We start from the raw sequence: 24,691 nt of genomic DNA, 5'->3' as shown, positions 1-24,691 counted from the left end.
AGTACGCTGTAGCTATAGGTACAGAGTAGACCCTCTCCAGAAACCCTGGATTAATATAATATAATATATACATGTATGTGTGTGTATTATACATAATAAACATACACAGTAGAAATATATAATGTAAACACAAACTTTTAATTTGGATACAATTAATCGTTTGACAGCCCTGAAACCTACAACCTTTTAGTTAGTTTTTTAGCACAACCAGCTTTAGGCACTAGTCATTTCTACTAAGCTAGTTCACAAATTCATTCTGTTTCAAAACATAAAAGCACTCAAGGATATCTAATTTACCTGCTACCAAGTGTTTCAATTAAACTTTTCAATACGTTTCAAAGTTAAGGTACAAACCTTGCAAACATTGCTACATTCTGGAAATAGATCTTCCACGAACACTACGTCTAGCAGCCTGGTTTTTCAGAAACACACTTTCTCATCACACTGCTAAATTCTCAAACTGTTATACTAAGATTTAAAATGTTCAAATTAGGACTTTAATAGATCTGACTGAATGACTTCATTACCACCAAAATGAGTTAAAATGGTTGCCTAGTAAATGCACGTACAACAGAGTAATAATTCATAAGGTTCACTGATACACATATCGAGATGAGAAACATGTTTACTTGAAAATTGGAGCTGCAAATCTAAAACGAAATTGTATTCTATGAATACCATGAATATATTTGCCACCCATAATGAATGAAGACGTTTACGTGATCTTAATATAACACCTATATGATTAAAATTAATATTTACTCAAGCAGCATTTTTAATCACTGTAATATAATTGTTAATAACACAAAGTAAAAAAATGTAACAAAAAAAATAAATAAAAATAAATAAATAAATCATACTTGCTACTACATACACTGCCAGTCAAAAGTCAAGATTTTTAATGTTTTAATGGTGATCTGGATCCTTCAGGAAGCATACTAAAATGCAGATTAGCTGTTCAAAAAACAATTTTTATTATTATTATCAATATTTAAAACAGTTGAGTATATTTTTTCAGGATTCTTTAGGGTTGGGGGAATTATAGAAATTAATACTTTTATTTAGCAAGTATTTTTTTTAAATTAATAAAAAGTGACATTTAATGTTGTAAAAATTCAGCTTTGAAATACCAGGAATAAAATAAACTTTAAAATATATTCCAATAGAAAACTGTTATTTTAAATGGTAAAAATATTTCGAAATTTATTTTACTGTTTTTTTTTTTTTTTTTGCTGTACTAAAAAACATTAAAAAACTTCCTGTTCAAAAATATTTGACTGGTAGAGTACATCAGTAACTCACTCTAGTATTCAAGTACTCAGCTAACTCAAGTACTTCAGAAGTTTCACATATGAAGTGGTGCAATATATACCATTATTTTTTGTGTAAGCACAATCACTGAGTTGTTGATTTGAGAAGCGTTCAGAGCGATTCAGTCCGGTTCGTGAACGAATATCCCGATTCTTTCGAACTGATTTGACTCACAAGAACGATTTATTCAGACAACGATACGAATCGAACACAACTAAGACAAATGATTTAAAAAATGCACAGAAATCGTATTAGCCTGTAATTTAGCCTATATGAAAAGACAAACCAGATAATTCACCAACAGGAATAGCTCCAGCTGCCATCACTACTACCATCACATATTTCTTTACAACAACAAATGAAGCCAAAAACGACTTAACTAGTTTATGCACAACGCTGACAGCGCCAAATAACGGTAGAAAAATGTACCTTCATCCTCATGATGAGATGTTTCATCCTGCGCTCCTCATGACCATAAACTTCACGATCTCCATCCGACAGAATAAACGCTGCATGTGTGTGAACGAGACGCGCTGCTTAAAATAGCTACACAAGGAGCGGGGGCTATAGACGAGGAAAAAAAGAGCCAAGGACACCCATAAACAGTCCAATATGACATCAGCCCTCACATCTCTGAATATGTCAAACTGTATGTACTACGAATAACTGCGTCTTTACGCAGCGACTTAATAAATGGATAATGTTTCTCGCACGCTCTTTTTTTAAACGAGTCGTATGCAAAGTTAGACGAAAATGACCGTTTCAGAGGAAGTGAAAGTTTGGGTGGTATAGGGCTGAGAACAGTTAGGTTAGCAAACTGACTAGCTTTGCAAAGAGCCAGCAGGTGTTAGTTAAAATAAATGAACTCCGTTTAGACATCCGGATGTCTGCGTTATACAACTCTGGGTTGTATTTGATTCTTTCTGCATGACTTTTGAAATTAATGTGTACGGATATATGTCTCGCAGAACCTTTGATAATTTTATCCACGAAACTTACGGCAATGCAATGAATGACACTGACCTGTTTTCTGTAGGGTGACTGAAGCTCGAAGGCAAATTTTACCGTCCCAAAAACATTTATTCCATCCGGAAATGGAGTATTTTAAACGTTTTGATGGCCCATGTTCGCCTGTCTGTCTGTCTATCTCTGACTTCCTGGATGAACAGCCGTGTGCGCATATAGTGAAGTTCACTAACATACAAGCGCTCACGGAAATAAGTGCATACCATCTCGACCCAGCAGGCTATGCAAAGCAGCACATTTACCCTCATACATGAGCGTAAATATGCATATTAACAACTATATATGGGTGAATATTCATTTAGAATAATTTAAAAAGTAAATAAATTAATAATGCTTAGTTATTCCAGAATAGACTATAAAAATAGCTTTCATTTTTTGTCTCTATATTTAATTTTCTTTTCCTTTTTTAAAGTTTGCCTCTATTATAAATGCATAAAACAGGAAATAACACTTTGCACTTTTATAGAACTTTTTAAAATAATATTTAAATTATTTTATAGACCTTTTTAAAACAAATACTCCATATATGAGGGTAAATGTGCATATAAACAACCATATATGGGTGAATATTCATTTAGAATAATTTAAAAAGTAAATAAATTAATAATGCTTAGTTATTCCAGAATAGACTATAAAAATAGCTTTCATTTTTTTGTCTCTATATTTAATTTTCTTTTCCTTTTTTAAAGTTTGCCTCTATTATAAAATGCATAAAACAGGAAATAACACTTTGCACTTTTATAGAACTTTTTAAAATAATATTTAAATTATTTTATAGACCTTTTTAAAACAAATACTCCATATATGAGGGTAAATGTGCATATAAACAACCATATTTGGGTGAATATTCATTTAGAATAATTTAAAAAGTAAATAAATTAATAATGCTTAGTTATTCCAGAATAAACTATAAAAATAGCTTTCATTTTTTGTCTCTATATTTAATTTTCTTTTCCTTTTTTAAAGTTTGCCTCTATTATAAATGCATAAAACAGGAAATAACACTTTGCACTTTTATAGAACTTTTTAAAATAATATTTAAATGATTTTATAGACCTTTTTAAAACAAATACTCCATATATGAGGGTAAATGTGCATATAAACAACCATATATTGGTGAATATTCATTTAGAATAATTTAAAAAATTAAATAAATGAATAATATTCCAGAATAGGCTATAAAATAGCTTTCATTTTTGTCTATATAATTACATTTCTTCTCCTTTTTTAAAGTTTGCCTCTAAAATAAATGCATAAAAACAGGAAATAACACTTACTCCATATATGAGGGTAAATGTGCATATAAACAACCATATATGGGTGAATATTCATTTAGAATAATTTAAAAATTAAATAAATGAATAATATTCCAGAATAGGCTATAAAATAGCTTTCATTTTTGTCTATATAATTACATTTCTTCTCCTTTTTTAAAGTTTGCCTCTATTATAAATGCATAAAAACAGGAAATAACACTTTGCACTTTTATAGAACTTTTTAAAATAATATTTAAATGATTTTATAGACCTTTTTAAGACAAATACTTCATATATGAGGGTAAATGTGCATATAAACAACCATATATTGGTGAATCTTCATTTAGAATAATTTAAAAAACAAATTAATTAATAACATTCCAGAATAGGCAACAAAGTAGCTTTCATTTTTGTCTCTATAATTAATTTTCTTCTCCTTTTTTAAAGTTTACCTCAATAATAAATGCATAAAAAACAGGAAATAACACTTTGCACTTTTATAGAACTTTTAAAAATAATATTTCAATGATTTTATAGACCTTTTTAAAACAAATACTCCATATGAGGGTAAATGTGCATATAAACAACCATATATGGGTAAATCTTTATTTAGAATAATTTAAAAATTAATTAAATGAATAATATTCCAGAATAGGCTATAAAATAGCTTTCATTTTTGTCTCTATAATTAATTTTCTTCTCTTTTTTAAAGTTTGCCTCTATAATAAATGCATAAAAACAGAAAATAACACTTTTATAGAATTTTTTAAATGTCAATTCAGTTTTTTGCTTGTCTAACTTTACAAATGAAGTGCAAAATGTGAACAGGCTATTATGAAGTAGTCAAATAAATAAACTCAAGAATTACTTCTTTAACCCATATGAAAACCATTAAAGAAGCATAAAATCACAAAAGAATTGTGTGTCAACAAAAACAAATAAACAAATAGTAAAGTTTAAACAAATACTACGCGTCACTCGGCCAGTTGTAGTAAATGTTCTACTTTATGAAGTCTAAGGTTCATCAGGAAAATCAATCGAGCGCAGAGGGAATCTATGGAGAGGCGAATAGTGACACCAGATACGATAAAGACGCTTTTAATTGACGACGCAGCGTATCTCAAATAAAAAATACTTCTGCAAGACAAAACAGTTGAGCTGACAAAGCCATACAAAATGTGAATGCCAAGAAATAAAACGTCCTTACCGAGTCAGCGAAGCTTTATCTTTAATCCAGGTCCAACTCCATAGAAGTCTAGTTAAAAGCAAATGTCTTCAGGCGAATGAACGCAGTCCTTAACGATGCACAGTACAAATCCACCTTATTTCTCCTGTAGCCCTTGTAAGGTGGAATGCTGAGGGAAATAAACTTCCAAACTCATTGCAATTGGCGTCTTGGTGCTCCTACACCTGAAAACGCATCAACCTGTTTTATTTTCGACAGACGTCATGACTATCTCTCTCGTCGGTGTGATGATAAAACGTGCACACTCTTCGTGTTATGATATCCAGCATAAACACTGCGCTAAACACAGCTCGACTGACAAAGAACTGACAAGCGTCTGACGCTTTTACAACCCCATCGTACCTGCTACAAGGTAACAGCGCTGATAAACGATCTCCGCGAGTCAAACAGCTTTTAAACTCAACGGCGCCACCTCCCGGTTGAGTAAGGAACAACTCACTGGGACACAATAGAGATGACAGTGGCAGGTCTCTGAAAAAGCGTTTGATAGGATTATTAATCTAGTGTAATGATGATTAGATCGAGGATTTAACGTAGATTACTCCGCAGGGCCAGTGAATATAATATATTACAATATTTATGTGTTGCATACGTCTGACCAAGCAGGAGTTGCTCAAACTTACCGTGTTAAACACCTGTTATTCCAATCTGTGAATAATAGCTAAATGATCACCTAAAATGTTTTATGATGATGTTATAGCAATAATTAGCCTATTGTTATTTTGTTATTGTTGTTGTACGATGTTATGCCATACACGGTGTTTCTTAATGTAATGTCATTTGTATCAGGTTTCTTTACTATTATTTGTCCTTTTTGTATTATCATTATTATTATTTCTAGCTGTTGTAGTATCCCTGTTTTATGCACCACAATGGAGAAATGCTGTTCAAAACAATTTTAAAATATATACACACAATTTTGTTTTATAGATAAGTCAGTATGACTTATTTCACTTACTACATCATGCTTGTTTTTGAGGGAAAAAAATGGCAATATTGGTGATAAACAATTACAAAATCATACAATGTGTTTGATGAATACACGAACTTTGCACAATGAATGAAACCCTACTCAATGGGCATTCAAAGCAATTCATATTACAGACCAATAAAGGCATTAAAGCATATATTTTCTTGTATGTCTTTTTATAATGACTAATACGCTTACCTGACAAAAATAGTGCATGACTGAAGAAGAGAATTGTTTAGCCTACAGACAACTTAAGAAAATCTTCTTGCTCCTTGACTGATAATAACAACAATACATTTGAAACGCGAAGAGACTATCTCTCTCTCACTCACTCACGCTCACTCTCTCTCTCTTCCCATTTTCTTCTTTCCCTTATGTCATACTTGCGCACAAGCGGTTCAAACTACATTTCCCAGCATGCATTGCGCAAACATCTCCGCCAATCAGATTCCTCGGCCTACCCTCCATTGAAAAAAGAGGCTCGAGTCGTTGTCGGTGCAGTGTGATTGTTTACACACAGGCGTTTCCTTCAATATTGTTAATTTTTGAATATAATAAATGGCTTCGACTTTGCTATCACCCATGGTGGATTATTATAACGATGAGGAAGAGCTAGACAGTGTGGACGAAGATGAAGATCGCAGTTTCAGAGGCAGAGACTCGGAAGAAGGTGATTACGCACAATAATTTAAGTTTATTCACCTTTTTATCTTATTCACATATTATTTATGGATTAGAAGACATGTTTCATTTGTTAATGAGGGGATTGACTGTAACGTTAGTTTGGTAATGAAACACTGGCTCTGTTGTGCTTGTATACATGTGGTTTACTGTTTATTTTAGACCTTGCTAGCTTTTTGCAACATCGTCTGCATTATTAAATGCGTGTAGTGATATTTTTTAGATGTAAATGATAAATGTGTATGCATTTAATCCTATAGTGGTTATGCATTCTCTTATGGTTTAATGTTTTATGTGCTATCCTGCCTGTTGATAAACAGTTAGCAGTTAGCGCGCGTCAGGAAGCAAAGACATTAAGTAGGATGTTTTTTTTGTTGTTGCTGTTGTTTTCGTACATACAGCCTCGAAGTCAGGTTCACCAGAGGACGGACTTGTTTTCAATGTAACATGTTGGGAAACATGATTTATGGTGGCAAATATTTGGTTTGAAACTCTTGGAGTTGGTCTCCCCTCAGTTAGCCTTTGCTGGTGTCATAAACGCATCAGAGGTTAGACTGACAAGAGTGATATCAGACTTAGGAGATCAGATCAAATCAAATGAAACGGTAAGTGTACATGACATTAAGTGTAGTTAAAATATAAGAGCATCCGGAGTAATGAGCAGTTTTTGAATTAATTACCAACCTTTTCAATTATGTATCAAGTTAGCAATGCAGTTTTGAGAGAAACAGAAGTATAGCATTCCCAAATGTGACCTTGGACCACAAAACCAGTCATATGGGTCAATTTCTTTAAATTGAGATACATACATCTGAAGACTGAAAAACTTTCCATTGGTGTATGGTTTGTTAGAATAAGACAATATTTGGCCGAGAAACAACCATTAAAAATCTGGGGGTGCAAAATAATCAAAATATTGAGAAAGTAGCCTTTAAAGTTGTCCAAATGATGTTCTTAGCAATGCATATTACTAATCAAAAATTTGCTTTTTATTACATTTATGTTAGCAAGTTTACAAAATATGTTCATGGAACACAATCTTTATTTAATCTCCTAAAGATTTTTGGCATAAAAGATAAATTGATGATTTTTACCTATACAATGTATTGTTGACTATTTTTTACAAATGTACCGTTCTACTTACAACTGGTTTTGTGGTCCTGGGTCACAAATGTGTCCCCTCACAAATGATGAATGGTACCTGATAATCTTGTAGAATTGATTATTTTAGTAAAATTAAATTACAGAACATCTGGTATTATATAATAGGCCAGAGTTTGTCTTCATAGACAAAAATATATAGTAGTTTGTTGAAAGTTGTCCCCAAAGTTTTTCTGGACAAAATGTCTACAAAGGCTTATTTTATATATTTATTTATTTACTTAAATTTTGTGACACTGGCAGATTACTTTTAACCCCATTTTAAAATTGTACTAAATGTATTATGCATGCTTCCCTTTTTAACTTCAGTGGTCAAGTGGATAATATAAATGCAGTAATGAAATTAAAAAAGTTTATGTAAAGTGACAAATTTCATTTTATGCAAAAACTGCACTGTTGATGAATCTCAATTTGTCAACTATCCTTCAACTATCTTGCATAAATATTTAATCTAAGTTCTTTGTATGAAAATGGTATATTATCAGTCAAAAGTTTGGGGTCGGTAGGATTTTTGAAGTAAGTCTTTTATGCTCACCAAGCCTGCATTTATTTGATCAGAAATACAGAAAAATAAATATGTTGTAAAATTGTATTACAATTAAAAATAGTTTTGTGTTTATGTAATATATATTTAAAATGTAATTCATTCCTGTGATGCAAAGCTTAATTTTCAGCATCATTACTCCAGTCTTCAGTGTCACGTGATCCTTCAGAAATTATTCTAATATGCTGATTTGATGCACAAGAAACATTAATATTAATATTATCAGTGTTGTGCTGCTTAAAAAGTAGTTTATATTCAGAACAAAATTTACAGATAATGTTTTCACCCCCTTGTCATCCAAGATGTTCATGTCTTTCTTTCTTCAGTCGTAAGGAAATTGTTTTTTGAGGACAACATTTCAGGATTTCACAGTCGAGGAAAAAGGGTCTTATCTAGCAAAATGATGGGTTATTTTCTAAAAAAAAAAAAAAAAAAAATACAGTATATATGCTTTTTAACCTCAAATGCAAAAGTGTTTGAGATTAAAAAACAACCGTTTCGCTAGATAAGATTCTTCTTTCTCAGCTGGGATCATTTAGAGCCCTTTGAACCTGCATTTTCGCAGTTCAAACTCGGGGGCACATAGAAGTACATTATATGGAGAGAAATCCTGAAATGTTTTTCTCAAAAAACAAAAAAAACAACACCATTTCTTTACGACTGAAGAAAAAGAGACATGAACATCTTGGATGACAAGGGGGTGAAAACATTATCTGTAAATTTTTGTTCTGAAAGTGAACTACTCCTTTAATAGTTTTGTGGAAACTGTGATATACTTTTTTCAGGATTCTTTGATATATATTTCACAAATACAGCATTTACTAGAAGTGAAAAATAAATCTTGTCAGTTTGATCAATTATGCATCCTTGCTGAAAAAAAGTATTCATTTCTTTCGGAAAAAATATCAACTGGATGAAAGCAACTGCATAAATGCATGTGACTTCATTAGCAGCTGATTATATATTTGTCATATATTGAGTGTAGTTGTCTTTGCATTAGTGCTGAAATATGTGCTTTATTTATGTGTTTTAATTGTCTTAGGTCTTTGTTTATTATTGGTAATTGAGATTTAGTCTTAGCATCAACTTGTGACAGTTCTCATACAATATAATATAATTTCTTTAGTAAGAAAAAAAATCTGCAAACAACATACATGTAATAGCTGAGGTTAAACTGCCATGTCTGTCCACTAGATGGTGCTGTATATGTGCAATTATTATTTCAGCAATTTCAGTATGATATCACAAAAGAAGTTCAGTGGGGTCAATTCTGGGCTTTACGCAAGACATTCAAGTTCTTCCATACCTTGTCTTATCCTATAGTGTATACTTAATTAATTTCTATATTGTTTGTTATTATTATAGACACAGAAGATGCCAGTGAAACAGATCTGGCCAAACACGATGAGGACGATTACGTTGAAATCAAAGAACAGTAAGTCTATCTATCTATCTATCTATCTATCTATCTATCTATCTATCTATCTATCTATCTATCTATCTATCTATCTATCTATCTATCTATCTATCTATCTATCTATCTATCTATCTATCTATCGTTCTATCTATCTATCGTTCTATCGTTCTATCGTTCTATCTATCTATCTGCACTTGTGAAAATAATGTATATGACATTTTATGGATCATTTGAGATGTTGTGTTTATGTCTTTAATTCAGGATGTATCAAGACAAACTGGCATCCCTAAAAAGACAGCTACAACAACTGCAAGAAGGTGACTGGACTATTAATTTTTTTTTTTTTTTTGAAATACACAATTAATTTAAAGTCAAGCACTTTAATAATGGAAATATAAATACAAAAGTACACAAATTATTATTATCTTTTTATTTACAAACTTTACTGTGCATCAACAGATTCATGATTAGTAAAACCCTATGATTTTCTTATATAAAAAAAATCTAATAAATTTAATATAACTGTTAGGGTATTGCACATATATACATTTTGTATAAAGACATTATTATTTATTTCACATGTTCTTAAGAAATTATTAAACAGCCTGTAAACAACAGGACATGTTGTGGAAAATAGCTAGTTGGTAGCACAGTTATGTTGTTAATGGTCTAAACAAGGTGATGTAGCCTAGTTGTTAATGAACTGGGCTGGTAAATAAAAGGCTATTCAAATAGAGTGGATAAAAAAAAGATGCTACAAAATAGTAAATTAGATCACTTTCATACCTATGCATTTCCACAGGCACGCTGCAGGAGTATCAGAAGAGAATGAAGAAGCTTGATCAGCAGTATAAAGAGAGGCTTCGTAACGCTGGTAAAGATGATTTATAATAAAGCTTTTCTGCTCATTGTCAGTGTCAATATTTCAAGAGCCAACATTACATTATTAATGCTTATCTCTTATTTGTACTCGCTCTCATTTTCTGTCCCTCTCCTCCCATCTCTTTATCTTTCCAGACCTCTTTCTACAACTCGAGGTAAGCTTCAAATTATACATTTTTATGTATCTGTGGATTTATTACTGCAGCAAGAAACAGCTTTGACAGGTTAATTAATGTTAAATGTCTTGTAGACAGAGCAGGTGGAGAGGAACTACATCAAAGAGAAAAAAGCAGCGGTGAAAGAATTTGACGATAAGAAAGTGGAGCTGAAGGAAAATCTTATTGCAGAGCTGGAGGAGAAGAAGAAAATGATCGAGAATGAGAAATTAACTATGGAGCTGACAGGAGGTGAGAAAGTAAAATAAGAGATCAGATAGAAAAATGCAAGCCATTGTTAGTATTGCTCTTGTCGAGAATAAGATCATGTTTCTATAGCTGAATGTTTAGCTATTCTCTTTTGTGTTAAAAGAAAAAAATTGAAGCAATAGTTCAACCAAAAATGAAATTCTGTCATTTTTTATTGCCTCATGACATTCCATACCTGAATGAATTTTTTCTGTAGAACACAATAAGAGAATGTTTTATTTTTTTCAAGCACTTTTCATGCAGTGTACAAAGACTAAGGGACTTTGAAGCTTTAAAATGACACAAAAGCACCATAAAAGTGTAATAAATGTGCTAAAAAGTTCACAAGAGAAGTAGCACTGCCCTATTCATAAATGCATCGGTCAATTAATCTTTATTCTGATTTACAAAAGCAAACTGAATGATTTGTTCACTAATCAGATTGAAGTGGTTCAAGTTCAATACACAAACTCGATTCAGTCACAGTGGTTAACTCACTGGAGAGGACAGTTATCAGTAAAAAAAAAACTTTGATTTTGGTCTGTTCACCACACAAAGCTATTGTATGACTTTACTATACTTTTATGGCGTTTTTTATAATTTCTTGAAGGTCGAACGCCTCAGTTGGCACACATTGCAATTGTATGAGATAGACCAACAAGTACAGCCTTTACAATATCTCATCTTTCATTATTTCACTGAGTTCTTTGTTGTGCAAGATATTCCTTTAAACCCTTAAACCTAGTTGGCTGTCTATTTATTTTAGATTCCATGGAAATGAAACCTATTATGACCCGGAAGCTCCGGAGACGACCTAATGACCCTGTGCCCATTCCAGACAAGAGGAGAAAGCCTGCACCTGATATCCTTCACATAGCTGTAGAGACAGAACAGAACACTTTATTTAATTCCCTGAAGTCCATTTCTAGTGTTAGTTACAGTCTCTGGGACCAAAAGCAAGGGAATGCAGGGCTAGAAATTAACTTTTTTACTCGGTAACACTGGTGCTCCCAACTTCAAAAAGTAGCCAATAAATATTAAAGGAGTAGTTCACTTTCAGAATGTTCAAGTCTTTCTTTCTTAAGTCATAAAGAAATTAAGTTTTTTGAGGAAAACATTTCAGGATTTCTCTCCATATAATGGACTTCTATAATGGGGTGCCCCCGAGTTTGAACTTCCAAAATGCAGCCGAGGAAGGATGGTCTTATCTAGCGAAACGATCGGTTATTTTTCTAAAAACTTACAATTTATATACTTTTTAATCTCTGAACAGAGTACACACAGAGCTAACCAAAGATGACCATTTGAGGTTAAAAATAAATAAATTTCTATTTATTTTAGAAAATAACCGATTGTTTTGCTAGATAAGACCCTTCTTCCTAGGCTGAGATTGTTTAGAGCCCTTTGAAGCTGCATTTTGGAATTTCAAACTTAGGGCACCATAGAAGTCCATTATATAGAGAGAAATCCTGAAACGTTTTCCTCAAAAAACATAATTTTGTTACGACTGAAGAAAGAAAGACATGAACATCTTGGATGACAAGGGGTGAGTGCATTATCTGTAAATTTTGTTCTGAAAGAGAACTACTCCTTTAAGGAGCACCACAAATGCCAATTGAGCAGAACAGCCAGCACTCGTCTCGGCATTTCTTTTTAGTAATGCACCGATCTTGATTCTTCATGGTCGATTCTAACTGCTGATGTTTTACAAGCAAATGGGCTGATTCTGCCATTTTTAAATATTTATCTTATGCCTTAAGCAAGGAACAAGAATGAATGAAAATATGAGTACATAAACAAGATGTTTGTTTTCACCAATAGGTAGAGCCATTTAAATTTTATACAATCTACAGTATAATTAACAAAAAATAAACAACATGGTTCTTTCTTAGTCGTATTAAGTGCAGTCAATAAATGCAGCCATAATTAAAGTAGACTAAATATTCAAAGTGTACAGTTTATTGAGAAGAGGCGCCAGAACTGCATCTGACAGAGTGTGCGATGTAGCACGAAATATACTATATTTCTTCACAAGCAGATTGTGGAGACCTTTTAATTGTCCACAATCAAAAATCGTGAGAGGTTGGTTGAGAGAAAAAACAAAAACGGCCGGTTCAGAGTTTCAGCGGAGCTCAGTGACAGGGAGTGATTGACGGCTAATATCTAAAATCTGCATTAAAGGTAAGAATGTAAAAATGAAGTTTAAATGGTAATATATTTTGGAGAGAACGGCAAACCTGTCACTGTCTGGGCAGTAGTTAGGCTAGCTAAAGTTTTGTAAAGAAATGAAAACAAGTCGCACCGCAACAATTTCTCGCAATCGCACAAATGCTCCCAAATATAATTTGAGGTCACTCAGATGAAATTTTTGGGGCATATGCAACCAAAATGCTCACAAATTTGAGACCTGGAGTGCAGTTTTACATGACGATTTAGAATTAAACAGACTGTTATTGCTACTGTACCTTTAAGAGTTTATTATATAAATGACTTCTATTCGTATAAGCAGGTTGTCTTAACTCTTCTCACCTCAGTTAAACTATTTACTCACTGATGAACAGATCATGGAGGATCTGAGAACATTAAATAAGGTAAGGTTTCGTCTCAGCAAAATTCTACTCTGCTCCATATTTTATGAAGCCCCATAAAATTGTAGCTAAGTATAAATTTCACCGCCTTGCACATAGTTTCATAGTACTTTTTGGCCTAATTTCCAGTATGTCTCATTCTACAGCAATATAATTGCTAATCAAATTGTAATACTCTTGCATATTCGTTTGCCGGCTATGAGATGAAAAGTGTGATAGAAAAAGTTTCATCAAAATTTAAATTTCATCAAAACGTAATGAAAGTCTTCATAATTCATGTCTTGGCTTTAAAGAAAGGATCTTTATTTTATTTCTTTTATTTCTTTAAAGCTCTCTAGTAGGTAAGAAAATTAGGATCCCCTGAATATGTCATTACATTTCATTAAACGTTTTATTCTCAAAGTGATACATGAGAAAAATCATATTACATGGGGATAGCAAGTAATTGGCTGTTTGAAATGGGGAAAAAATGCTGCAAAGCACAGAAAATAGGTTTTTGATACTGATTAGTGTTTAAGATATCAAGCTGTTTGTCCATGTCTGTCGTTTTTTAAAACTGAGATTGCTGAAGAAAATCAAAAAATCCTTTTTGCTTTATTTCCTTTATAGCTTAAATCTCCGAAAAGACCAGGTATGGACGTTTTGTCTCTTAGAGGTGATTCCCCATATATTTCACCTATCAGATTATTTTAGCCACAATGGCTTTAAAATGAATTGGAAATGAATGCGTGTGTGTGATGTTTTTCAGCGTCCCCGTCTTCTCCGGAGCACCTCCCATCGACTCCAGTGGACACCCCGTCCCAGCGTTATGAGGCACGGATAGAGGAGGGGAAACTCTACTATGATAAAAGATGGTAAGGTTATCTGTGTTCTACTAATTAAACTTAATTCTGAGTTATCATGATTCACACTATTCAAACTTTATTACACTGTTCAGGTTATAAGATTTTGCACTGTATATTTCATAACTAAGACCTAACATGCTGATTTGCATATTTATGAGCTTTATGAAGACTGTCTGATTTACATTAATAACGTAGTTAAGGCACATAATTGCATATGCTTACCACGCAAGCCTTTACCCCCTGATTCTTACGAGATGTGAATGTCTCAAGAAATCTTACAGTCACTGTCTAGTATTTATACTGACCACAAGATGGAGCAAGCACCCTTCTGATTTTCAATTCTGTCACATTATAGTTTACATAAAGGACAAAGTCACATCATAGAGCAGGACTGAACTGAGACAAGACAGACTTAGTGCATCTCTATCTGTCTGTTGTTCAATCTAGCGTTCTATAGTTCTGACATTCTAACCTTCTATGTATTGTTCTAACACCGTGTCTACACTGGACGCGAGCGGCACGGCGCGACAAAATACAGTAGAACCTATTATGCTGTCTATCTATATCTATCTATCTATAGTTATAACGTTTTATCTATCTATCTGTCGTTCTATCGGTCTATCTATAGTTCTATGTATAGTTATAACGTTCTATCTATCTGTCTGTTCATCTATCTGTCTATCTATCTATCTATCTATAGTTATAACGTTTTATCTATCTATCTGTCGTTCTATCGGTCTATCTATCGTTCTATGTATAGTTATAACATTCTATCTATCTATCTGTTCATCTATCTGTCTATCTATCTATCTATCTATAGTTATAACGTTCTGTCTATCGTTCTGTATCGTTCTATCTATCGTTCAATCTATCGTTCTATCTTTCTATTGTTCTATCTTTCTATCTAGTGTTCTATATATCTATAGTTATAATGTTCTATCTGTCTATCTATCATAACGTTTTATCTATCTGTCGTTCTATCATTCTATCGGTCTATCTGTCTTTCTATCTATAGTTCTATCTATCTATAGTTCTATCTATCTATAGTTATAACGTTCTATTTATCTGTTTATCTATCGTTATATCTTTATATCTATCGTTCTATCTATCTATAGTTATAATGTTTTATCTATCTATCTATCGTTCTGTCAGTCTATCTATCGGTCTATCTATCGTTCTATCTATCTTTCTATTGTTCTATCTATCTATAGTTATAACGTTTTATCTATCGTTCTATCTATCATTCTATCGGCCTATTTATCAATCTATCATTTTATCTTTCTATTGTTCTATCTTTCTATCTAGTGTTCTATATATCTATAGTTATAATGTTCTATCTATCTATCTATCTATCTATCATAACGTTTTATTTATCTGTCGTTCTATCATTCTATCGGTCTATCTTTCTATCGGTCTATCTTTTTATAGTTATAACGTTCTATTTATCTGTCTATCTATCGTTATATCTTTATATATATTGTTCTATCTATCTATAGTTATAATGTTTTATCTATCTATCTATCGTTCTGTCTGTCTATCTATCGGTCTGTCTATATATCTATCGTTCTATATATCTTTTTATCTATCGGTCTATCTATCTATAGTTATAACGTTTTATCTATCTATCTATCGATCTATCTATCGATCTATCGATCGTTCGGTCTATCTATCGTTCGGTCTATCTATCGGTCTATCTATCGTTCTATCTATAGTTTTAAAATTCTATATATCGGCCTATCGTTCTATCTATCGGTATATCGATCTATCTATAGTTATAACTATCTATCTATCTATCGTTCTATCTATCTATGCATAATTTTTCTCAACATTTTTACAATTTTTCATAATGGCATTAAAATTGCATGACATGTAGAAGAGATTATTAAAGGATTTTTGAAGCTTGTAGCGTTCAGATATTTATTGTATTTGGGCTGTAAGAAGGTGCTATTAATTTCTCAGTTATCACTTTAAAATGTTATTTCATTAGTTATTGTAGATACGGTTGTGTTTGTGATGTATATTGCAAGGAGTAGTTTCCTTAACAAGCCGACATCTGCGCCAGGATTCAGGTCATGCATTGCTGACATGGTATTTACCGTTGCTCGTGTCGTGATATTTAATAATGTAAACATCATGGGCATTATGATCCACATATTCTGAGATGCGATACTCTGAACAGACTATATAAATCTATATTTCACTGTTTGTGTGATCATCATAGTGCACAGGAAGCTTGTGGTTTAGGATGAGGTCTGAAGATGACCGTGTCTTGTGCATTTGTGACATTAAACGTCATGAATGCCTCTGGATTTTTATGAGTGTGTCAGCATGCATTCATCCAGTCGTGCCCTTTAGACAGTGGGCTGCTGTAGCTTTCAGCAATGCAATCCAACCGGAATATTTGCGTGCAGACGAGGAGAGAGTGAGCGGAGGAGGAAATGTGTTCTAGGGTGATACCGCAGGCATTAAATGTATAATGTTACGTGTATATTAAATGCAGTTTTATTCTGCTTTTCTAATAATGAGTGGAGAGTTATGCCGCTATCTGAACTTTTGCAGAGGATGTTTATGTGAGAAGGTTGAAGCCACAGGCTACTTTTGCTCTCTATGCACTGTGTTTTAAAAGATGACAAGCTCTCCCTCTCTAATTAGTTCCGTTTGCTAAGGCAGCCTCACTATAGTATTGCTTTTGCGCCACTGTGAAATAAATCAGTTTACTTGACTCGTTAAAAAGTGAGTTTCCCGCCTGTATTCAATGTGATTGTAACAAAAATATTAAAATAATGGCAAGAAACGAGGATAAGTTATCCTCCTTAGCCAGTTACACGCCACAAACAAACAGTGCGAGTGATTTTTAAGAACTAGTTCTTTCCTCGCTGCTGAAAATCTGTGCCGTTGCTGTATAATTTTAGTAGCATGGTAAAATAATCATGTTTTACCTCAATTGTGAAGGTAAGTTTGCATTCTGTGTTGACTTTAATGCAATAAAACAGATGTGTACTTAAAAATCTTCAAAAGGCTTCACATAATCCCAGGTGAGGAATAAGGGTCTTATCTAGAGAAACAATGTGTAATTTTCTCATTTTCCTTCAACCCGTTGGCCACCATTGAAGTCCACTATATGGAGATAAATCCTGAAATATTTTTTCTCAAAAACCTTCATTTCTTTTCAACTGAAGAAAGAAAGACATGAACATTTTGAATAAAATAAGGGTGAGTACATTATCAGGAAATTTTACTTCTGGAAGTAAACTAATCTTTTAAACAATGTTATTCATGCCTAAACAATTAATGCACATGCACATGTGAAACAGTCCTTGAGACACCTACAATTTACAGGCAATAGACAATTAAGGTCACAGTTACAGTAACTTAAGAGAGTAAAGAGACTTTTCTACTGACTCTGAATAAGACAAGAATGCCCAGGATTCCTGACCACCTGCATGACCTGATGCTGGGAGGCATGATGACTGCAGATGTGGCCAGAGCAATAAACTGCACTGTCTGTAATGTAAGGAGCCTAAGACAGTGCTACAGGGAGACGAGAAGGATAGCTGATCGTCCTTGCAGTGGCATGTGAAACCATGTGTCTGCTCAGAAATGTTTGGAAACTTTCAAGTGTCTTGGTGGAATTGTGGTGAGGTAATGTTTTCAGTTTGTTAAAACAAATATTTAAGAAATAGATGAAAAAAAAATCACTGTGCCTTCAAAATAATCCACCTGAGAGCAAAAAAAGCTTCCCAAATGTAAAATACTTGGAAGAAGTCTGCACACTCATAAGTGAGGTGAAAGCAATATAGGCAATTTACTGAAAAAAAAAAAAAAACAAGGCAAATGTTTCAGTCACATGTTTACCATTTTAATATTGCTTTTATCTCGCTTGTGATTTTTGATAGAGTGTGTGGACTTTTTTTTTAACATATTTTACGTTTTAGAATTCCTGCAATAAAGCTCTATTTTTGCTGAGTTTACATCATGACCAGTCTAATCCAAATGAAGGCCAGTTCCATTTAGTGAAAAAAAAAAACTTTAAATGCAAACAAACGGTTATGTTTACATGCAGAGCTATTTGGCAGTCTGAATGAAACCAGACCGATTTCAGATTCTAAAGGCTTTGTTTATATGAACACTAAACATTGTAATCAGATTCACAGAGTTGTTGATGTTCTACATTTAAAATTATTCCAAACAAAACTTAAGCGCATATATTTAGAAACAGAGAAAGTCAGCAAAACGGCCATTTTTGCCCTAATGACATGTCTAAATCGAAAAAACACTAACAAAAATTATTTAGAGACCAGATATAATTTAAAAAAAATTTACTAGTGGGTGCAGGACACTATATTTCATTTTTGTAAGTGAGGATTGAAAAATAAAGTAAACTGTGACATATCATACCTAAATAATCTTCATACAGTAAAATTTGTTAATTTAGGACCAAAATTTGATTTGACACTTTAACCTGACCATGTTTATTCACACACCTTTCTATCAAAGTTATCTGACGTTATCAAGATGAATTTGTCCTGACACAGTTTAACTCTTGAGTTCTTGTCATATTTTATTACCATTTTCTAAACTATAGCGAATAAACTGATAATGTGAGAAATGTTGAAGGCGTCTTCATAAATTCAGTTGTGACTGTATATGTCAGAAGAGCTTTTTTGGACATCAGAAGGCACATAAATAAACATGCACATTCCTAAGACGTAAAACAAGTGTGAGCCAGTTCTTTTTAGTAAATCAAAAGCACAGTGCAATCAGTGTAACCTGGTTTTGAAACAGATGACTAATATAAACTGGTTATTTTAGTGAGCAGTTCAAAAAGACGATACAGTGTCTTCACAATCTTCATACAGTAAAATTTATTAAAAATTTGGAACCAAAATTTTTATTTGAAACTTTGACCTGACCATGTTTTTTTTTTTTTTTTTTTTTTTTTTAACATATCTTTCTATCAAAGTTATCTGGCATTATCAAGATGAATTTGTCCTGACACAGTTTAACTCTTGAGTTCTTGTCATATTTTATTACCATTTTCTAAACTATAGCGAATAAACTGATAATGTGAGAAATGTTCAAGGTGCCTTAATTCAGTTGTGACTGTATATGTCAGAAGAGCTTTTTTGGACATCAGATAAGATGTAAATAAACATGCACATTCCTAAGACGTAAAACAAGTGTGAGCCAGTTCGTTTTAGTAAATCAAAAACACAGTGTAACCTGGTTTTGAAACAGATGACCAATATAAACTGTTTTTTTTTTTTTTTAGTGAGCAGTTCAAAAAGGCAAGTTACTAGTCTAAATTAGTCTGAAACACAGTAAGAGTTTAATTTACACGAATAGGCATTATAACCAAAAACATACCCAAATAAATCCCAATATAATTAAATCATAGCTCTTACTTTGAAAAAAACTATTACTTCCATACTGGAACTTTATTGCTGGTTTTAGGTGATATAATTTACCAAATAATATCCATAAAAATGTGACTTATTTACTGAATATCTATGTAATTGTCTTCTGTGAAAGCTGGTATTGCTTCCTTCAGCAGAAATAATTTCATTTTAGCCATGTATAATTGCAAGTCAATATTCTTGCATGCAATTTTTTATGCAGGTGAAAAAATGATGACGCAATTATAATTTTTGGGAAATCCTTTAAGCCTAAATACTGCTTTTTCAGTTGTGAAATATGAGGAGATAAGCTCCCATACAGTACTTGCCTGAGAACATGTCCCTAAAGGGAACTTTCTGTAATGGTCTTTCAGTTTGGAGTATCTTAAATGACCACTGCTGTTATTGTTTCAGGTACCATAAAAGTCAAGCAATCTATCTGGAGTCCAAGGAGAATACCAAGATCAGCTGTGTCATCAGCTCTGTGGGGACCAATGAGGTTTGTGTCCGATTCTCTCCTCTGATTGGTGCTAAACAAATGACTGTGCTCTTCAAACTAATGACCTGCTCAGAGGGGGAATAAACAGCAGGTTATTGAGATCGGCACAAGTGCATCAGCTTCGGAGGGCCAGGAGAGGAAAATTCTCATTTAGCCGCTCTCATTTATTGTAATCTGCATTCGTATCAAATTGTGCGAGGATGTCTTTCCAATAGCTTTTGTCTCATTTGCATCCTTTTAATGCCAGCATCAATAGCACACTGCATAGATCTGGACTTGTATTTGCTGAGCCAGTGGCTTTGGAGTACAAATCACTGTTTGGGATTCATTTGGATGCTGGAAGAAGTTGGTAGAGGATAAACACTGAAGTGCTTTGTCTTTGCTTTCCATTCTCTTGCAGATCTGGGTGAGAAAGACAAGTGACAGTACGAAGATGAGGATCTATTTAGGGCAGCTGCAACGAGGAGCCTTCATCATTAGACGCCGATCCGCAGCATAGACGTCACTCTTCCTCATCATCTTCTCTTTCCTTTGTTTTGTTTTTTTAAACAAACATTTTAAAGCTCTTCCTGTTTTACCAAGTCAGCTACTACATGTTGAAGCATGAAACTTCTTCCCGTCTCATCTTATTTTTCTATGACTCTCACACGTGTGGTATAGATATTACCAAAGTATATCATGAAATGTCTCACATTTGTCTTTCTTTTTGCCTTTTCTTTCTCTATGAACTGGATTGTACATGTAATGCAGTCAGAACTGAGGTAACGCTCAACACTTTACCATTCGATTTCAAAGAGCTCTCTATGATGAAGCGAGTAAACCACAATACATTTTGGCATTGTATTCTATTACAAGTAAGACATTTACAATTGTAATTTTGTTTTTTGTTTTTTTTTATAAGTAATGGCATAATCTATTCTCTCCATGCATTTAAAAGTGTACAGGATTTCAGAGTTACTTTGCAAGTTTTAATTTTGTATTCAGTCGAATATTAAATAAATTTGGCTCATACAGTACAAAACAACATTTATTTCTTCAGAATTGTTTTTGCTTTTTTTTTCTTCCTCCCCATTTACAGTGCTGGAAGTTGACCTTGTTTTCAATGCCCTTCTACTTGCATATATAATGAGAAGCATTCATTTACATTCATATTTATGTTCCTGGCAGAAGCTTTCCTCATAACAAACAACTTGCAAGCAAATTTCAGCAGGTTGCTTACATGTTTATGGTGCTTCGGTATAGACCAACTCTACATCTTGAGATTTTTATTGCTTTCGGAATGCATAATGTTGTGTTTATATTCTAACGTTGCTTAAAAAAGAATCTGAAAAATGTTAATTATTTCAGCAAAGTAAGAGAGATCATACAAAATGCACATTGTTTATTATTTAGTACTGACCTGAATATGATATTTCACATGAAAGATGTTTACCATTTTCTCTAGTCCACAAGAGAAAATAATAGTTGCATTTATAAAAATGACCCCATTTTTTTTCTTTTTGTGTTTTTGTTTTTTTCATAGTTCATAAGTCCCTTGTTTTGTCCAGTCCACTGTTCTTCAGAAAAAAATTCTTCAGGTCACACTAATGTTTTGGTGTTTCAAGATTTTTGTGTATTTAAACCCTTTCTAACAATGACTGTATGATTTTCAGATCCATCTTTTCACACTGAGGACAACTGAGGGACTCAAGTGCAACTATTACAGAAGGTTCAAACATTCACTAGATAAAAAAGTTCGTCGAGACAAACTTTAAGTTGGCTTGAGAAAGCTTTGCCTTAAAGTTTAAAGAAGTTTTGAAAGCTTTAAGCAGTTTGATTAGTTTTTAAAGTTTAAAGATAGAAAAAGTTTGAAAAGATTTAAGTTTGAAGGTTTTCAGTCTGAAATAGTTTTAAGTTTAAAGTAGTTTTAAAGCTTAAACGGATAGACAGATTTATAGATGGATAGATTTATAGACAGATAGATTTATAGACAGATTAATAGACAGATTTATAGATAGATAGATTTATAGACAGATTTATAGATAGATTTATAGATAGATAGATTTATAGACAGATTAATAGATAGATAGATTTATAGACAGATTTATAGATAGATTTATAGATAGATAGATTTATAGATAGATTAATAGATATATAGATTTATAGACAGATAGATTTATAGACAGATTTATAGATAGATAGATTAATAGATATAGATTTATAGATAGACAGATTTATAGATAGATAGATTAATAGATATAGATTTATAGATATAGATTTATAGATAGATTAATAGATAGATAGATTAATAGATATAGATTTATAGATAGACAGATTTATAGATAGATAGATTAATAGATAGATTTATAGATAGACAGATTAATAGATGGATAGATTTATAGATAGACAAGCATGACTAACAAGTTACTAGTATGATCCTAGCACGACTAGCAAGTCACTAGCATGATTTTAGCATGACTAGCAAGTCGCTAGCATGATTTTAGCATGACTAGCAAGTCGCTAGCATGATTTTAGCATTACTAGCAAGTCACTAGCATGATTTTAGCATTACTAGCAAGTCGCTAACATGATTTTAGCAAGACTAGCAAGTCGCTAGCATGATTTTAACATGATTAACAAGTCGCTAGCATGATTTTAGCATGACTAGCAAGTTGCTAGCATGATTTTAACATGACTAGCAGAGTCGCTAGCATGATTTTAGCATGACTAGCAAGTCGCTAGCATGATTTTAGCATGACTAGCAAGTTGCTAGCATGATTTTAGCATTACTAGCAAGTCGCTAGCATGATTTTAGCATGACTAGCAAGTCGCTAACATGAATTTAGCAAGACAAGCAAGTCACTACCATGATTTTAACATGACTAGCAGAGTCGCTAGCATGATTTAGATGGAGAGATAGACAGATTTATAGATATATAGATTTATAGATAGACAGATTAATAGATATAGATTTATAGATAGACAGATTAATAGATATAGATTTATAGACCATTTCAAGCGCTATTCGGCGGCTTAAGGAAGTGACGTCTTTGGTCCCAGGACGTTTCCGGTTAGTGATCGAGCGCATTGAAAACAATGGCGGGAGGCGTTTTATGAACAGTGGGATTGCGGTCATATATATACAATTCTCCTGCTTAAATGTCTAAATTAAAATTAAATTCTTGTCGTTCGGGGCTTGGGTGCTCCCTCTGGGCCGGAACTAACATTCTGAGACGCGTTTAACGGTAGATTTCGGAGAAACGTACCCGAGTTGCGGCAGTGAAGGAGAAGGCTGGATAACAACAAGCAACTCTAGGATATTACAGCACACATTTCGATTCAGGCAAGTAAATGTCGTTTTTAATTAATCTGATTATATGCATATCTTTATGTTAACTCTTCAAGTATGATGCTGCATAATTTAAAGTCGCATTTTGTCATTGTTTACATATGCACCTAGCATTTTGATTCGTGTTTAATGTTAATGAAAAAATTGCTAAGTGTTATGTGGGCTATAACTAAGTTCATATTAGTCGTCTAGTTATCTTGTCAGTTTACAAATGCAGTGAGTAACATGAAAGTAAACTTGTACGTCGTATTGTGTAACAGTTAACGGCAGTAGTTTACAAAAGGTAATGTTAATGGTAAATATTATTTTCCATCACATAAGCTTTGATAATGTTAATTCCAACATATACTGACGTATTAAGCAATAATAGCATAATATTAAATAATTGTTTTTCTACTTTTATCCTTAGGAGAGCCATCATCTGTAGACACCCAAGGACAGCTGATCATCCTGCAGTGACAAACGACATATGACCATATCAACACCCAGATGTGTTTGACAACTTGAGTGTAGTATTCAGTAATTCAGTGTAGTACTTAAAGCTACTGATGACCAGACCAGATACAGACTGCTGCTTTTGATATTTGTTCCCCCTTTGTACTACATTTCAGTTCAAATGTTGTTTCATTTGTTGAAGCATTTTATGTTCATACAAATATTTAAATATCAATACATGTGCTGGAAATAAAAACAGTTGAAAGTGAGAGAATGTTCTTTGTTTATATACAGTACTGATCAAAAGTTTGGACAAAGTAGTTTTTTAATGTCTTTAAAATAAGTATTTTATGTTCATTAACATGATTACTTATTTAAATGATTTTTGTTATAAAAAATGTGTTATGCAAAGCTGAATTGGCATCAGCCTTTACATTACACCAGTATTCAGTTTCACATTATATATATAATGTGTGGGTGTGTACAGTACATACGTGCATAAAAACATGTATGAATGCTGTATGTAATGTTTTGTGCGTGCATTTATTAATCTGCAGATATAAAGGTTTATGCAAAACACGATAGCCAGCATTGAGTTGCGTTGATCTTGTTTATTTGTGATCACAATAATCACATGATGACTCGAAGCATTCATACCCTCTTCTTGCACTGTTCCACAGCAACAAACTTGACCGAACTAAA

The 24,691-nt window shown here is 32.9% G+C and overlaps 1 protein-coding gene across 2 annotated transcripts; it reads left to right on the top strand.

Moving 5' to 3' along the window:
- The first annotated feature begins 6,318 nt into the window (after positions 1-6,318).
- LOC141335315 (sin3 histone deacetylase corepressor complex component SDS3) lies at positions 6,319-21,220 on the top strand. 2 transcript variants are annotated; one of them, XM_073840740.1, is made up of 12 exons: positions 6,319-6,479; positions 9,561-9,630; positions 9,874-9,929; positions 10,415-10,486; positions 10,630-10,649; positions 10,745-10,901; positions 11,665-11,760; positions 13,428-13,489; positions 14,096-14,117; positions 14,235-14,340; positions 20,142-20,226; positions 20,627-21,220. In XM_073840740.1, the coding sequence occupies exons 1-12, from the start codon at positions 6,368-6,370 to the stop codon at positions 20,723-20,725; spliced, it is 957 nt and encodes a 318-aa protein (XP_073696841.1). In that variant the 5' UTR covers positions 6,319-6,367; the 3' UTR covers positions 20,726-21,220. The 2 variants fall into 2 exon arrangements, with proteins under 2 accessions (XP_073696841.1, XP_073696840.1); XM_073840739.1 differs by having other exon boundaries at positions 6,322-6,479; positions 14,096-14,141; positions 20,627-21,218.
- Positions 21,221-24,691: the final 3,471 nt, after the last annotated feature.

Source organism: Garra rufa, chromosome 5 (assembly GCF_049309525.1).
Source record: "Garra rufa chromosome 5, GarRuf1.0, whole genome shotgun sequence".
Classification (NCBI taxonomy): Eukaryota; Metazoa; Chordata; class Actinopteri; order Cypriniformes; family Cyprinidae; genus Garra; species Garra rufa.
This window is presented reverse-complemented; position numbering and strand designations above follow the sequence as displayed.

Coding starts and splice junctions, on each gene's coding strand:
- LOC141335315 (XM_073840739.1), top strand. CDS start 6,368: ATGGCTTCGACTTTGCTATCACCCATGGTGGATTATTATAACGATGAG. Junction 13,490..14,095: donor ATCTGAGAACATTAAATAAG/GTAAGGTTTCGT, acceptor TTTCCTTTATAG/CTTAAATCTCCGAAAAGACC. Junction 14,341..20,141: donor CTCTACTATGATAAAAGATG/GTAAGGTTATCT, acceptor TTATTGTTTCAG/GTACCATAAAAGTCAAGCAA.